Source organism: Sorex fumeus, unplaced genomic scaffold (assembly GCF_029834395.1).
Source record: "Sorex fumeus unplaced genomic scaffold, SorFum_2.1 ptg000002l, whole genome shotgun sequence".
Classification (NCBI taxonomy): domain Eukaryota; kingdom Metazoa; phylum Chordata; class Mammalia; order Eulipotyphla; family Soricidae; genus Sorex; species Sorex fumeus.
Genome location: NW_026606059.1, coordinates 73,981,150 through 73,996,733, shown reverse-complemented (window position 1 = coordinate 73,996,733; position 15,584 = coordinate 73,981,150). Strand labels below are relative to the sequence as shown.

At 33.9% G+C, this 15,584-nt stretch overlaps 1 protein-coding gene across 2 annotated transcripts in view; it reads right to left on the bottom strand.

Moving 5' to 3' along the window:
• Positions 1-15,584, bottom strand: part of ANGPT1 (angiopoietin 1) — a 274,095-nt gene that overhangs the window by 85,982 nt on the left and 172,529 nt on the right. For both annotated transcript variants that reach the window (XM_056109883.1, XM_056109891.1), the window contains exon 3: positions 15,145-15,266. In XM_056109883.1, the coding sequence (XP_055965858.1) occupies positions 15,145-15,266 (122 nt within the window). The remainder of the gene's footprint in view (positions 1-15,144; positions 15,267-15,584) is intronic.

Sequence of the window (15,584 nt, the reverse complement as noted above, 5' to 3'; positions counted from 1 at the left end):
ATTCATTTGTTTTTGTAAATAGTTTTTAAGTGAACTCAGAATATATATGTATATATTATACATAACTTTTGTCAAATGGAAAACTCTTTTAGTTGTCATAGTGATGTTTGTTTCCTAAATATAATTTATTTCCAGGGGTTATCTTATATCTTGAGGAACTGATTTGGACTCAAAAAAATTTTATTGTGAAGCAGTTATAATGTAACTTTACTGAGAAAATGAGTCCATTAAATAACAGAATGGTTGAGAAAAAAATAAAAACACAGAAATTTCTTTTATATACTTTGCTTCATTTACCTGGAATTCTTTAAACATTAACAGTGATCAAACTTCACAATAATTCTGTGGGATCAACAAATAGTATAATGAAGCAGAAATCAGAGCACCAGAAAGAAAACTTCCTAGTATCATAATGAAGTACATTTCTAGGATTTTTGGTATCTTTTATGGGTCATAATCATGAATGGACTCTCAACCCAAGACTCAGGATAAGACCTATAGGCTCTGCAATTTTCCAAATCACTGCATGTTTAGTTCTAACATGGGTTAGTGTTGTAGTGTTACAAAAGGATTTGGGATGCTTTACTTCAACTAAGGGTTGATACAACATTCAACTGAGAACCTTCTTTCCCTCAACTCTTCAAAAGTATTCCCCTTGCATAATGCACATTAAAATGAAAAAGAATGCAAAAGCACTCTAACATCCTACTAGCTCACTGTAAATAAAAAGCATTTATGTTTTATAGAGTACATAATACACTTGTCTTCCTCAGAGGAAAGTCTTTTACCATTTTCTCAATTCCATTTTCAGAAAGTTCAACCAGTCCTTAGTTTACAAGGTATTCAAATGTAACATACCAGGATGAGCATTAATTTACCTTGGATAAATAAAGCATTAATTTATTCCTCTAAATTTTGAAAAGGGGACAGAGGGAAGTATTTTTAGTGTAATCTTTAAATTATAAAATAATTTGAAAGCCCAAATTTTCCAACTCCATGTACTGAGGGCTTGTTGGGGTGAGGGTGTTAGAAGATTTGTCCTTTACATGGATTAGTAAGTGTAGAGAGAACTGCTCTTAGCCATTTCAGATCTTGTCACAAACTTGCCCCCAAAGAGAATGTGGCAGAGTATATAACAGGAAAGTTGTCTATTGAAACATTCCATGTTTCATGTTTTCATAAAACATAAAAAATACTAGGACTTCATCTATAACAAAAGAAAGAGGAAAAAAAGAGAGGAAGGAAGGAAGGAAGGAAGGAAGGAAGGAAGGAAGGAAGGAAGGAAGGAAGGAAGGAAGGAAGGGAAAAAGAGAGAGAAATAAAAAGCACTACCAATTTATAATCCTTTTGATAAAATGCACATTCACATATAAAAAATTACATTTAGGCTGTTCTGTGACTTATGCAAGATAAGACAGCCATGCTTTTCTTTTTGAGTTTCTTACATATTATAAGACACCAACAGAGAAATTTGTACTGAATTTAAACAGCTAATCATAAAGTGACTCAACTTAGATAGGTCTTGGGTATAGTGATTAGGAAAAATTGCAATGGGCTCATAGGGTTGAAACAGTCTTTTTTTCTGTTTTGAAATAGAGCAAGATGAATGGCAATATTTCTAAGGTAGGTACAACTCACTACCTTTTAGAAGAGTCCTCTGTGTTTAGCACCTTACTGCTGAAATGCTTTTCTGATTAAAAGAAAACATAAAAACTATCCATTGGTTAAAACATTCATCCTATCCACTATTTAAGCAATTAGTGTACTTGCTGTGAATGTTGGTGGTGATTTCTTTCTACACCTGTTAATCTGGAATTTCATGTCTGAGAATTACTAGTGAAGTCTTAGCTCATTCCAGTTTATTTTAATTATTCCTGCTTTAGCTCATGGATAATAATCAGTCAAAAGGTGGCAATAATTTATTTTGGTTTTGGGGCCACATCCAGAATTATTCCTGGATTTATATTTAAGGATCACTCTTGGCAGTGTTCAGGGAACCATATGATTGAATTTGGGAGATTATGTGAAAGGCAAGTAGCTATCCCTCCATACTATGTCTCTGGTCCTGAACATAGTTCAGAATTCATTAACATAAGTTATTTTTTAATTCAGAGTATGCAACCAAGAAATCTTAGAATGAAGTTTTAAAATGGCAATAATATAATTATCAAACTTGGAATAGACTAACTATATATATGGATATATACTTATAAAAATTTGACAATTCAGAATTATGGTTTGTTCCTTAAGTAAGATAACTACCTTTCAGTTTTTTACTATGTAGTTAAAAATTCAGAATTATTGTTTGTTCCTTTATTTTGATGACAATTGCCTTGCCTGTTTCCTATTTATTAGCAACATTCAAATTTGTAAGATACCATTCTGTTCTCATGCCTTATTTAACACTTGCTAGGCGCCAAAAGTGCTTTCACATGGTGTAGAACTGTAGCACTGTCCTCCCGTTGTTTATTTGCTTGAGCAGGCACCAGTAACATCTCCATTGTGAGACTTGTTACTGTTTTTGGCATATCGAATACAGCACGGGGAGCGTGCCAGTCTCTGCTGTTTTATTAACATGGAGCATTCAATTAACAATGAGAATTGAACATTCAATTAACATTGAATTAACTAACATTAATTGATCACAGCCATTTACAGATTTCACATGGTGTAACTTGAAAAAAATATTATTCTTACTCTAAGATCTTATTTTTTAGGGAGAAAGCTTCAAGTAAGATAACAAAAGCTATCTAAAGACTTATTTCATTATTACCTGTTCCAGAGGGTCTATATCATTTTAGTTTTGGTTTGGTTTTGTGGTCACACCTAGCCATGTTAAGGGTTTAAATAACCTTGTGCTGAGGGATCATTCCTAGTGGGGTTCAGGATACCACTTCCTTGCCAGGGATCAAACCTTGGTCAGTCTCATGCAAGACAAGCCCCACTTGGGCCAAGGCCTTTTAAAAATGGCTGCTATCTAACATGTCAATAAAAAAGTTTTGCCTGTTTTGCTTTTCAGGATTATCGGGGGGGGGGGGGGAAGCTGAAAATAGAAAGTTATTAAAGAAGTTCTGCTATCAAAGAAAACAGTCCTGAACACAATTTCGTGGAAGAAAAAGTATGCATTTCTGGGTACAAATATATTTATTTACTATATCAGAAAGAATCCTGATTTTCATATTCACTAAACATCCTATAGCGCAACATAACTATCATGAACCAAAAGATAGCAACATAACTTGTCATTCTTATAGTAGGTGCATAAAGTAAGGAAGAGAATGCTAATGTTAAGAAGAAATTTGCTCTGCATCAAAATATGGTATAACATTTGGAAAAATTCAGAAATCAGCATGAAAATTAGAAGAATCTGGAAACATCTTATTACTTACCAAAGATAAGTCTTACTGCTTAATTATCTCTTTCATTTATTTTCCCATCTCATTTCTTTACAAGGATTTGCTCGAGCGGGCCCAGTAACGTCTCCATTGGAGACTTTGTTGTTACTGTGTCTGGCATATCGAATACTCTCGGTAGCTTGCTGGGCTCTCCGAGAGGGGCGGAGAAATCGAACTTGGGTCGACCATGTTGGCTGCATGCAAGGCAGATGCCCTACCCGCTGTGCTATCTCTCCAGCCCTACTGGGCCTGCTCGAGCAAATCGATGATAAACGGGAGCGCCTCTACTTTTTTTTTAGGGGCTGGAGCGATAGCACAGCGGGTAGGGCGTTCGCCTTACAAGCGGCCAACATGGCCGACCCGAGTTCGATTCCTCCGCCCCTCTCAGAGAGCCCGGCAAGCTACCGAGAGTATTCGATATGCCAGACACAGTAACAACAAAGTCTCCAATGGAGACGTTACTGGGCCCGCTCGAGCAAATTGACGATCAACGGGAGGGCCTTTACCTTTACCTTTACCTTTACAAGGAGCTCCTTTAATAATTTCTGTACTCCCTATGTAGCTGTTAGAAAAGATGAAGTCATGAAATTTACATACAAGTGGTACAATATGGAAAGTATCATGCTAAGCGAAATGAGTCAGAAAGAGAGGGATAGACATAGAAAGATTGCATTCATCTGGGGGATATAAAGTAAAAAAGTATGAGATTAATACCCAAGAATAGCTGAGATCAGCACCAGGAGGATTACTCCATAACTTAGAGGCCAGCCGGGTATCCTAGAGGAAAGGGCAGCTCAGATAGAGAAGGGAGCACCAAATAAAGGATGTTTGGAGGATCCTCCCAGGAGGGGAGATGCATGTCGAAAGTAGACTATGGACTGAACATGTTTGCCACTCAATGCCTCTTTTGCAGACCACAACACCCAAAAGGAGAGAGAGGACACAGGGGATTGCCCTCCCACAGAGACAGGGGAGGTGGGGGGATGGGGGTGGGGGGATATTATCCATGGTGGTGGAAAATGGGCACTGGTGGAGGGATGGGTATCTGATCATTGTATAATTGAAACCAAAGCACAAAAAATTGTAAATTTACAACTGTAAAATAAATAAATAAATATAGGGAAAAAATAAAAAATAATAATTTCTGTACTCCCTTACTTCTATATTAAAAATTTTTTATTAGGATAATAGTATATATTAAAGTTATGTTAATTATAACTTCAGACTTCTTGATAAAGGTTTGATCTCTTCTTTACCTTTTATATCTTTTGTTACCATTCATCTCTCCTTTCCATTTTTTTTATCATACTTCTTTTTAAAAAATCGATTCCTAGGGGCTGGAGAGATAGTATAGCAGGCAGGGCATGTGGGCAACCTGGGTTCAATCCCCAGCCCTGAGTGATCCCCTAGGATTTATCCTTGAGCACAGTCAAGAGTAAGCCTGAGCACTCTCAGGTGAGGCCAAACTCCCAAGTAATACTGATAATAACAAAATAACAACAATGAAATAAATGTTTATTTGTTCTTGGTATTCCTCATTATTTGTTTGTACTTAGTTGGGAAGTCAGCCTTTCCTCCTCATGATTTCCAAAATATTTTTAATTCAAAACTTTCTTGCTAGAAAATTCATATATTATCTCTAGTTAAAATAACATTTTGTTGCATGTAGTTAGCATTCCATAGCATTAAAATAATTATTTTCAATGTTCCAATGATTCTTAAGTTAATACAGCAAAAAACTCAATAGGTACCATGACCCATCAGTTTCTAGACTAGAATCTAAATACTGTTTCAAAAGCAAGCAGATATTGTGCTAAAATCACTATTTTTTAAATGAAGTATCCTAACTATACTAAAACTGTCCACAAAATTTTGCTGTAAAGACCAGCAATAGTATCACTTCATTGAACATATTATCTCCATCTTCATCCATTAACAAATCAAGACATCATATGAACATCTCTTTATTGATACTCTACATCTAGCATTTTAGTTCATCTTTCACAATATTTAAACCTATCCATCAATTTTTTATACAAAAGAACTTATTTATCAAGATTGATTATGCTTTTTTTCAATCTAAAGTGTGATTTTCATAAGTGCCACACTCTGTTAGCTCTGATTGCTTTTAAATTTTGTTTTCTCCTCCAGCATATTGGTCAACCCTTTCCCTGACTTTTTTTTTCCTCTATTCAAGTCAGATGGGAGAAGCTATTTTAGATAGGCATGAAGATCTCTACAAACAAAGTTAGAGTTCCAAAAATTATATGAGAAAGCAGAAATGTTTTCTCTGACAGCCTTCAGCAAAAAGTTCAGTTCATGTTTAAATAGATAATCCCAAACGTGTAGATTCCAAACTCCAGTGCATTTCTTTTTTAAGAGGGCATCTGGTCTATTTTTACCAAGGACTTCAGTATTAAGAGTTATACTGTCAAGATTTTAGGAAGCCTATATTAAATAGTTCAATTATGAAGCATATGTTAGGATTAGTATATCATAGAACAACAATTTATGAAGCTGTGTACCTAAATTTATAAAAATGGAGACATCCATTCAGAGTTTCTCACAGGATTTTCAATACTTCCTGTTTCTCATCCTTTTGAAACACTTTGAGAAGAGACATGCATAGAACTTTGGCACTTAACTTATAGTTTGAGGCAGAGGTGCACTTTAATGAAAAATAAAATAAACACAATAATCTAGGCCTTGAACTTCGGCAAAAGGTTCTAATTGAGTGCACACAAATTCTTGTTTGAAGCTTGGGGTTGTCTCTTTCCCCTCATTTCCACAATCTGCCTTTACCAACATATCTCATTGGAAATATTTCAGATCATTGAACACATCTTGAAACTTTCACAGTAAAAGCTCTCCCTTTAGAATTGCTTCCCACAACAGCGTTCTTACCATAGCAGCCAATGAGTTCACAGAAGTGACAATTTGTTTAGTCCTATGTATGTAAATGTAGTCCTTCATAGGAGAGAGATGTTGAAAATATAGAAACTTTCCCCATTTTTGTCTTTACGAACCAACTTCCAGATGTTTATATGTTTTCATTTTTAAAATATTTATGGTGTCAATTTGTTATAAACATGGGTTTTAAGAAGAATTTTTCCCCCACTCAAACAAGAGAATCATAAATTCAGGGTAATTTTACACTTTAAGCTTCTAATTAGGATACAGTTCATTTTCTCTCATAATATGAATTTTCTTAAATAATTCATATCTTGATCAGAAGGATAGATTACATCAAGTAAAATGGTCAATATTTTGTATTTTGAGGGCAAATAAAAAACTAAATATGCTGTATGAATTATAAACCAAGAAGAAAAAGATCACTCTACTTTTGATATAAAAATGCAATGCTTCTATTGACAATATAGACTGAACAATATATAGCACACTAAAGTCAAATATGTCTCCAAATGTTGCAACGTTTTAACAACAATTAGTCTATAAAGCAAGATAAGGTAATTTAATAAAAATGAGAATGTACATATATAAGCCAGTCATAGGAGAAGAAACGCAAAGATTCTAAACAAGATGCATTCTCATGTAGATAAATGAATTAAAGAGCCAGCTACGGTTCGAGAAATTAGCAAGCCTTGTATACTTGGAGATAATGTAAAATCCAAAGATAATTTTAATAAGTGAAATTTTAGATAATCACATAACTTGTAATAAATTATAGAGCATCCATAACAATGAATACAATATATCTGTATTTAGTTACAGGTGTAATATATCTATGCTAATTTCTATGAAGTAGAAATAACACAGTATTACAAACTAAAGTTTACACATTTAATACATATATGGATATACGTGGGCTGGAGTGATAGCACAGTGGGTAGGGTGTTTGCTTTGCAAGCGGCCAACATGGCTGACCCGAGTTTGATTCCTCCGCCCCTCTCGGAGAGCCCAGCAAGCTACCAAGAGTATCTCGCCCGCAGAGCAAACCCTTTCAAGCTATCCATGATGTATTCGATATACCAAACACAGTAACAAGTCTCACAATGGAGACCTTACTAGGCCTGCTTCAGCAAATCGATGAACAAGAGGACATGCTACAGTGCATGGATATACGTATCCATATACAAACTGACATAGAGCACTGTTTCTGTGTACACACACATAATGTACATAAGAATATATGAATAGATTTGGTACAAAAATTCTATAAGAATAAGCACCAAATTGTTAATTTATTAATGACAATTCTCTATAGGCTGTGACAACGATGAAACAATATAGAATTTGGGAGTCTGACTCTGAGTTGTATATATTTCTTTATCATTTAATGTTCAGATAAAATCTGTATTAACTTTTAAAAATTAATCACAGAGATGTGATAAACTCATGGATCTAAAATTCCCTGGGAAAATTCCTGGGAAAAACTTATGCTGAATTAGTGAATTCAGAACGTGGACTAGTACCTTGGATGTCATGCAGTGAATATTTGGGAATTCAGAATAGTGATATAAACATTCTCTCTGTTAAGTTAGATTGAGAAAAATACCATATTTATAATATTTAATGTAAACTTTAGTTTTTATTTTCCATTAAACATGTTTTATGGAATTTATATGTATGTGTTTATGTATTAATAAGTGACATTTGCTGGCATAGAGTTACTGGGATATTTGCCAATTTACCATTCAGTCAACCTTCAAAAAACATTTAATATTAATATATACTATGTGAAGGAAGTGTGCCTGGGAGCATAAAGACAAAGATAAATAAAAAAGTCTCTATGTTCCAGAAGGTTACAGATTAATAGTGGAGAGATAAACACAAACACACACACACACACACACACACACTATAATGCAATGGAATAACTGAAATAATGGGGAAGCAAAGCAAGACATACATATTCACATATATTGTAGTGATAAAATTGTCTTGCAAGTTAGAGATGGGTTTTTGGAGGAGGTGACATCTACACTGACTTTTGATGGACAGGAATTCGTCAGCTCAATTAGCAATGACAGGACATTCTATAAATAATAAACAATAAACATGTAGGAAACAATATCTTGTGCTCAGTGTTGCATTAATAACAGAATTAAATTACTACATGTGTTAGGCACTGTTTTCAGAATTTCATGTGCATTAATCCAATTAATCATGACATCAACTCTAAGACTACTGTTAGCATCAACACTGTGTTAAAAATTGAAAAACCAAAACACAGAGAATTCAAATAAGTAGTTAAAAATTGTACAAATAATACACAATTGTCTTCATTATACAAGGAATCAAGGAAAAGTAAAACCTAGGCAGTTTGTTCTTAGACATCACCTGCTCTAAGCTAGTGGCCCTTCTTTTTAAAATAAAAGAAACACAGGAAAGGCTATAAAATTTTTAATACCAAAAACTGTGTTCTGAACTAAGGAATTTAAATTTTTCTTAAGTTAGATTCAGAGCATCATTCAGATGTTGGTAAAATTCTATCTAGAGATTAAAAATTGGGCAGAATCATCATTTGAGATGAGTAAAACAAGAAAAATGCTGACTTGTACTTTTTAAAGAAAACTTTGGCATAGGACCAGATAGTAGCTTTGAGAGGAATAAGTCAAAAAAGACTTTGTAGTTACTGAAACAAGCTTTAATGAGCATTTGATAAATAATCAGTGGAAACAATAAATAGGGTAGATCAACAAAATAATTAGTATGGTACTGGAACAATATATGCCTAGAATTCAATCATAAATTTCTTTTAAATCTTGCAATTCATGGTGATTCAATACAAAAATTTTAAAACATACTTAAGGCCTTTTGCCTTGTATGCAACTGACCTGGTTTAGATTCCTCCACCCGTCTCGGAGAGCCTGGCAAGCTACTGAGGGTATCCCGCCCTAACGGCAAAACGTGGCAAGCAAGCCGTGGCGTATTCGATATGCCAAAAACAGTAACAACAAGTCTCACAATGGAGACGTTAGTGGTGCCTGCTCGAGCAAATTGATGAACGACCTGACTACAGTGCTACAGTGCTACTTAGGAGACTAATCTGATAATATCAACACTGACTGGTAAGGAAAGAACAAAGATGACCCTTAGATTTCTAGTTTGACTTAGGATTCTGTTATACTCCAAAATCCTAAGGTTAATGAAATGCAAACAAAAGTATTGTAGAACATAATTTTTTTTAATTTTAGGAGAAAAAAAAAGCTCTATTAAATCATAGTTGTCGTGTCTATAGGTGATCTATGGTTCTCCTATTGTTCAATTTGTATTGTATATATAGTAATATAAACTCTAATAGTTTTATTTGGTGTTTCATTTAAACAACTAATATCACTCAACCTAAAATAATGCTAGAATTAATATTTTACTTTAGATTTAAAGCAAATTGTCAAACTGAGTATAATATTAACCAAAAATATTCTCATCTCTTTAGGCATATCAACTATTAAAACTGAATACTCTATATTATGCTACTACTGTGGTATGTATGTTGAAATTATAAGGTAAAGGTAAAGGTACAGGCCCTCCCGTTGATCGTCGATTTGCTCGAGCGGGCCCAGTAACGTCTCCATTGGAGACTTTGTTGTTACTGTGTCTGGCATATCGAATACGTCACGGGGAGCATGCCAGGCTCTGCCGTGCGGGCGAGATACTCTCGGTAGCTTGCCGGGCTCTCCGAGAGGGGCGGAGGAATCGAACTTGGGTCGGCCATGTTGGCCGCTTGTAAGGCGAACGCCTTACTGCTGTGCTATCGCTTCAGCCAACACAATTTATAATTGAAATTATAAATGCTTGAATCACTTAAAATGTATTAACTTATTAATTTGTTGTATAACTAGAAGTATAACTAGAAGATAGATGAGACTTGTCAAATAAGTTCAGTGAATGCCCAAGGTAAAATAAATATTTCATATTTTCTACTCCAGAATTAGGAGGAAAAAAATAATTTATACATAGATAGTCCAAAACTAACAAACCTATCTCTTTCTTCAATTTTATGTTTACTTGTTTTAAGAGAGTAACTATATCAATTAATCTCGAGACTGAATCATGTTGGAAATATTTTTACAATAATTAAGACAGAATAATAAATAAATGTCCCTCTGACACTACATAGATAGGCAATATATTGTATTTGCTAAAGCTGTGTCAAAATAGTCATCACTATGTCAAGCTTTACTTTCATTCTGCGTATTCAGCACGGGTATCAAGGAAGCCCCAACTGCTTGATCTTTGTACTATGTGGTGAATTTCTCTTTTTTTGCTTTTGTTTCTATGTCACATAAAACAATGCTCGGGGTTCCACTTGGTTCTGTACTCAGTGAACACTCTTGACAGGGCTCAGGATATCATATGGGGTGTCACTGGTTCTATGCAAGGCAAGACCCTATCCTTTGTACTCTCATTCTAAACCTGATTTCCAGTCATCTACATTCTAATGATGTAGGATTTCATCCTATTTTACTTTTAGGAGAAAAAAAAATGTCCTTTCACTTTTTTCATCAAAATTACATTTTTCCTGGTTATACTCTCATCTTGTTAAAAGTAGAGTTAAGCCAAAGACTTTGAATCCTGGTCAATCAATCAAACTTTGAGGCCAAAAGACCTAGTTACATATAAAGTTAAGCTGAAGGAAGATACATCTCAGTTCACCTCTTTTCTATTCTGATCAGAAACAGGACACCTACTGGAGGAATCTACTAGAATCTAGATTCTATTTTATGTGTCACTTTGTGATTATATAAACTCCCTTTGTGCAAGGAAAATATAACTTTTCCCATTTTTTAGATTCTTGATTGTGTAAATCCATCATACAGGCCATTCAATGGCCTCTTATTTCCCAAAGATCATAAAATTTTAAAATTAGGAAAGCATCCAAAGAAAGAAAAAATCTCAAGAAGCAAACTGAAATCTTCTTAGATTTCGCTAGATGAATATTTAAGAGAAAGATAGAAAACAAAGAGAGAAAGAAGGAAAGAAAAAAAGAAAATGTTAATTCTATTTCTGCTTTATGTTTTTGGTCATTTAGCATATAATATATATAACTTTAATGAGACCAAAAATCAATTTCAACCCTACAAGTGATGTATTTAATTTGTCAGTATGAAAATCAACAGGACCTCTCAGCATGATTGGGTAGTATAATCCTGTCCATAAAATATTGCTCCTTGTTCTGCCAAACAAGTGGTCGTGCATTCTAGGGGCCCACTCACTGACTTGGCAACTGAGAGCCCATCACACACAAAGCTGCTAAGTCACCAACCCAGACACAACTCCTGACATTCCTTGGGGAGGAAGCAAAGCTTAATTTAGATAATCCTCTTTGCAAAGTGTATTACTTGATCCAAACCAGACATGGTCAGCTAAAGACAACTGCTCCTCCGTTTCAGAGATACCTCAGTAGAAATAGCTTCTGGCTGCATTTGGTGGATTAAGATTTAAAGACAAGGGTAAGGATAATTAATAAACTCTTTTTTAAATACATATAACCAATTTCATGCTTGACTCTGACTTTCTAGCTACTCAAATGGTCAGGGAAAGGCTCTCAATCTTACTGCTCTATAAAGTACTTTCAAGGGACTCTCTAATTCTATGTCAGATGTGAAAATCAATAATAATAATGCAGAAAGTATGTTGTGTATCACACACAGATATTTTTGGCTTATTAAAAGAAAAACACACTTTGTTTCCCATGTGGTTTATGGAAGAATATACTTGGCTTAATAGTGTAAGTTCCCCTAATATTCCAGCATACCTAGTGCAACCAACAACCGGAAGCAGTCAGAGAAACATGGGGATATGGTTATGTCAGGATCTAGAATTCACTGATAGTCACCCCACTCCTAGTCACATGTAAGACAATGTCATTTTTGAGAGCAAAACATAAAGAGGTGCACAGTAGATGAAAAAGACATATGTAACTTTCTATTAACCTGAGCACACAAATTAATATGAATTAATTTTAAGTCACTTAATTCATAATGAAATATTATATTTCTAGAAAAGGAATTGTATAATCCTAAAAAGAAAGTGACAGAAAACAGTAAATGGTATGATGCTGATGTGTAAGAAAATGAAAATTTTCCTTTGATATTAGGATTAAATGATAGGAGGTAAAATCAGAATACCTGCATGTGCTGGCAATTGTGTCAGTGACCTGCAGTTTTGCCCTAATCTTGTCTCAGCTGTACTGATGAATAGAGAGAACAACTGTTAAGCACTTACCCTTTAAAACACTGACCATTTCATGGTAAGAATTTCGTAGTGGAAAACAGTACCAGGTACCATATCAAAAATCATGATGGAGACAACCAAAATGATCTGAAATTAAGGTAGAAGGGATGGATGTATTTTTTTGAAAAAGAAAGAAAAAACAAAAAAAGAAAGAAAATGAGCAGGAAAGAAAGGAGAAAAAGACAGAGATGGGGATATATCAACAAAAATGACACCTAGGATATCATTAATTTTTGTAGTTAAGGGTGAACTCTTTCAGGCTTCCGATTTTTTTAAATGGTATCCTGATAGCTAAAGTGTCAGATGTAGGTGAAGAATAAATGTACAACACCAAAGAGAAGAAGTAAAGAACCAAAATTCACTCTGACAACTTTTTAAAAGATGAACAATAAGTAGTAACATACCCAGTAGACAGTAGAAAGTATATTAAAACTATCCAGGGTCACACCCACACAATAAAATACCATTGCTTAGAACATGCATCTTTTAGAAAAGGTATCTAACTCCAAAGGAAGCAGCCTACAAAACAGCATGTGGAAGACTTTAATTGTGAAAAATATATTTGTAAATAGTGAACAACATATATAGTCCTATGTAAAATAATGATAGCAATTAATGTCCTTTTGTATAATTTATCCCTTTACTACAAGAAATGCACATTATTAATATAATTATTAAATAACTTTATAATAACATTAAGATTGTCATTGCTTTAATACATCTATTCATTCATAGATAAAAGGCTTCCAAATAGCTTTTTGATTCAATGTAACTATATGTGAGGGTTCACTTTAGTGACAGAATTATAGTCTTGTAGAAACCTAAATCTAGGGATGGCATAAGTAACCTGTTATGTGTATATGTCTGATTAATGCAGCAGGGAAATGGTATATTTTAATAGCATTTTCAATTTCAAGCATTTAATTACTAACCAGTACAGAGTCAATTCCTGTAAAATTTATTCATAGTTTTACAATTTTGCCCATGACAGTACTAAGAAATAAATGTAAAACTTTTTAGATATGCAAATCATGGGGTATGAAAGCTGGCTATTCAGACTCTAACCCAATAGCATTTTTTAATTTTTTTCTCCTTAAACTTTTATTAGTGAAACACCATGAGGTACAGTAGTAGACTTACAAATTTTTGTGCTTGGGTTTCAGTTATACAATGATCGAATACTCATCCCTCCACCAGTGCCCATCATCCACCACCACGGGTCCCGGCATCCCCCCCACTCCCCATCCCCCACATCCCACCCTACCTCTGTGGCAGGGCATCCAGCATTTTTGTTTTTAATGTAGTGGTTTATCTACAACTGTGGTGCTTTGATCTACTTTTAGCATGAAGCTGGAGTCGGGAAATCCTAAATTGTCAATATATCAAGTGGCATTCTGCTACAGAGGGGAAAGCAGGCCAGAAATGAGTTATGTATCCCAGTTCTGTAAGCAACATGTTTTGTGACCTGCCATGGACTGCTGACTTGCATAGTCAGCTTCCTCATCTGTAAAGAGAACTGGCAGCCCTAGTAGGTTCCTTCTTGGTCTAGAAGACAAAAACAATTCCACTTGACACAACGATATTGGACAAGATTCCAGCAATACAGAGGTCCATAACTCAACATAGTACACAATAACTAAACTTCAAAACAGTCAGACACTCAGAAAAAATGCAATTATTGATTCACAACCTTGTCCACACTGGGGCCATGTTTTGAAGTATTCATTGTATCAGTAATGTTAAAATTATCTAAGGGGGAAATACTGTAGGAAAACTGAGTAACGTAAGAAATTTATTTTAGGGAGTTCCTCTTCAAGCACTACTCCCTGCACTGAGGGAGTATCTTTATTACTTACTCTTTTCCTTATTGGTTTAATAAATTGAAAAAAAACAAACAAAATAAGAAAACAAAATAATATAGTCAACTATTACATCTCAGCTTTGAAGATCTCAAAGTCCCATTTCATTCAACTGCCATGATTCGGTTTATAAAACGTGTGTAAAGACAAGTCAAAGAAATTTAAATGGGGAGAAGAAAACAACTCATGAATCGGTGATACAAATAATTTTGTGGGGAAAAAGTAAACTTTGCTTCTGTCTAGATCTTTGCACGATCTTTGAATTTAAAAATCTTGTTTTGTACAGGTTTAATGACAACTAAAAGGAAAATTTAAGTTACTGGGTTTTTATTTTATATAATAGTGAGACTCTATTTTTCTATATAGCTATAGATTTTTATTCCACACATTTATTCATAGAGTAGGCATAACATTTAGTTGTAAAGTCAGATCATTTTTGTAAATACACTTAGATATAAACAACTGAATATTAGGGAAATTTGTGTTAAAAGTCATAAAACAAATATTTTAAAAGGATCATAAGAAACAAGTACTTTTATTTTTGAGATATTTATAAGATGTTCTCCATAAACTCTTCTTAATATATTAAAAATTAATTTTGCTTTTTTAAACTACTATTTAGGAGTTGGCAGAGAGGTAAAGGATAATAAATACATACAAAATATTTTTGGGAATACAACACCCCTCACCTGTTTTTCTCATGAATCTTTAGGATTTCATTAGTCTGTTGAAGAAGTTGCTTCTCAAGCTTATATGTTGATAATGAATTCTCCAGAAGTTGTATTTCAAGACGAGAAGTTTGATTTAGTACCTTAAGATAAAACATAAAAATATTTCACAATTTTAATCACCAATCATTATTTTTTAAATTTCATTATTTCATTTCTGTAAAAGGAATGTTTCTTTCAAAACAAGTTATCAAATGGTATAAATTCTAATTAATGCTTTATATTATTTTAAATTTTGTTAATTTGGGATCGAGTTTATAATTGGGTTAGAAAATTCAGTCGTTAACTCTATTTTTATGCTTCATTTCCATGTACTAAATTCATAGGGCAATCTTCTATATTACTTGCTTTATTCTTATCTAATTTGAAATGTTCTATTTTTAAAAAAAGTAAAAGAAGGG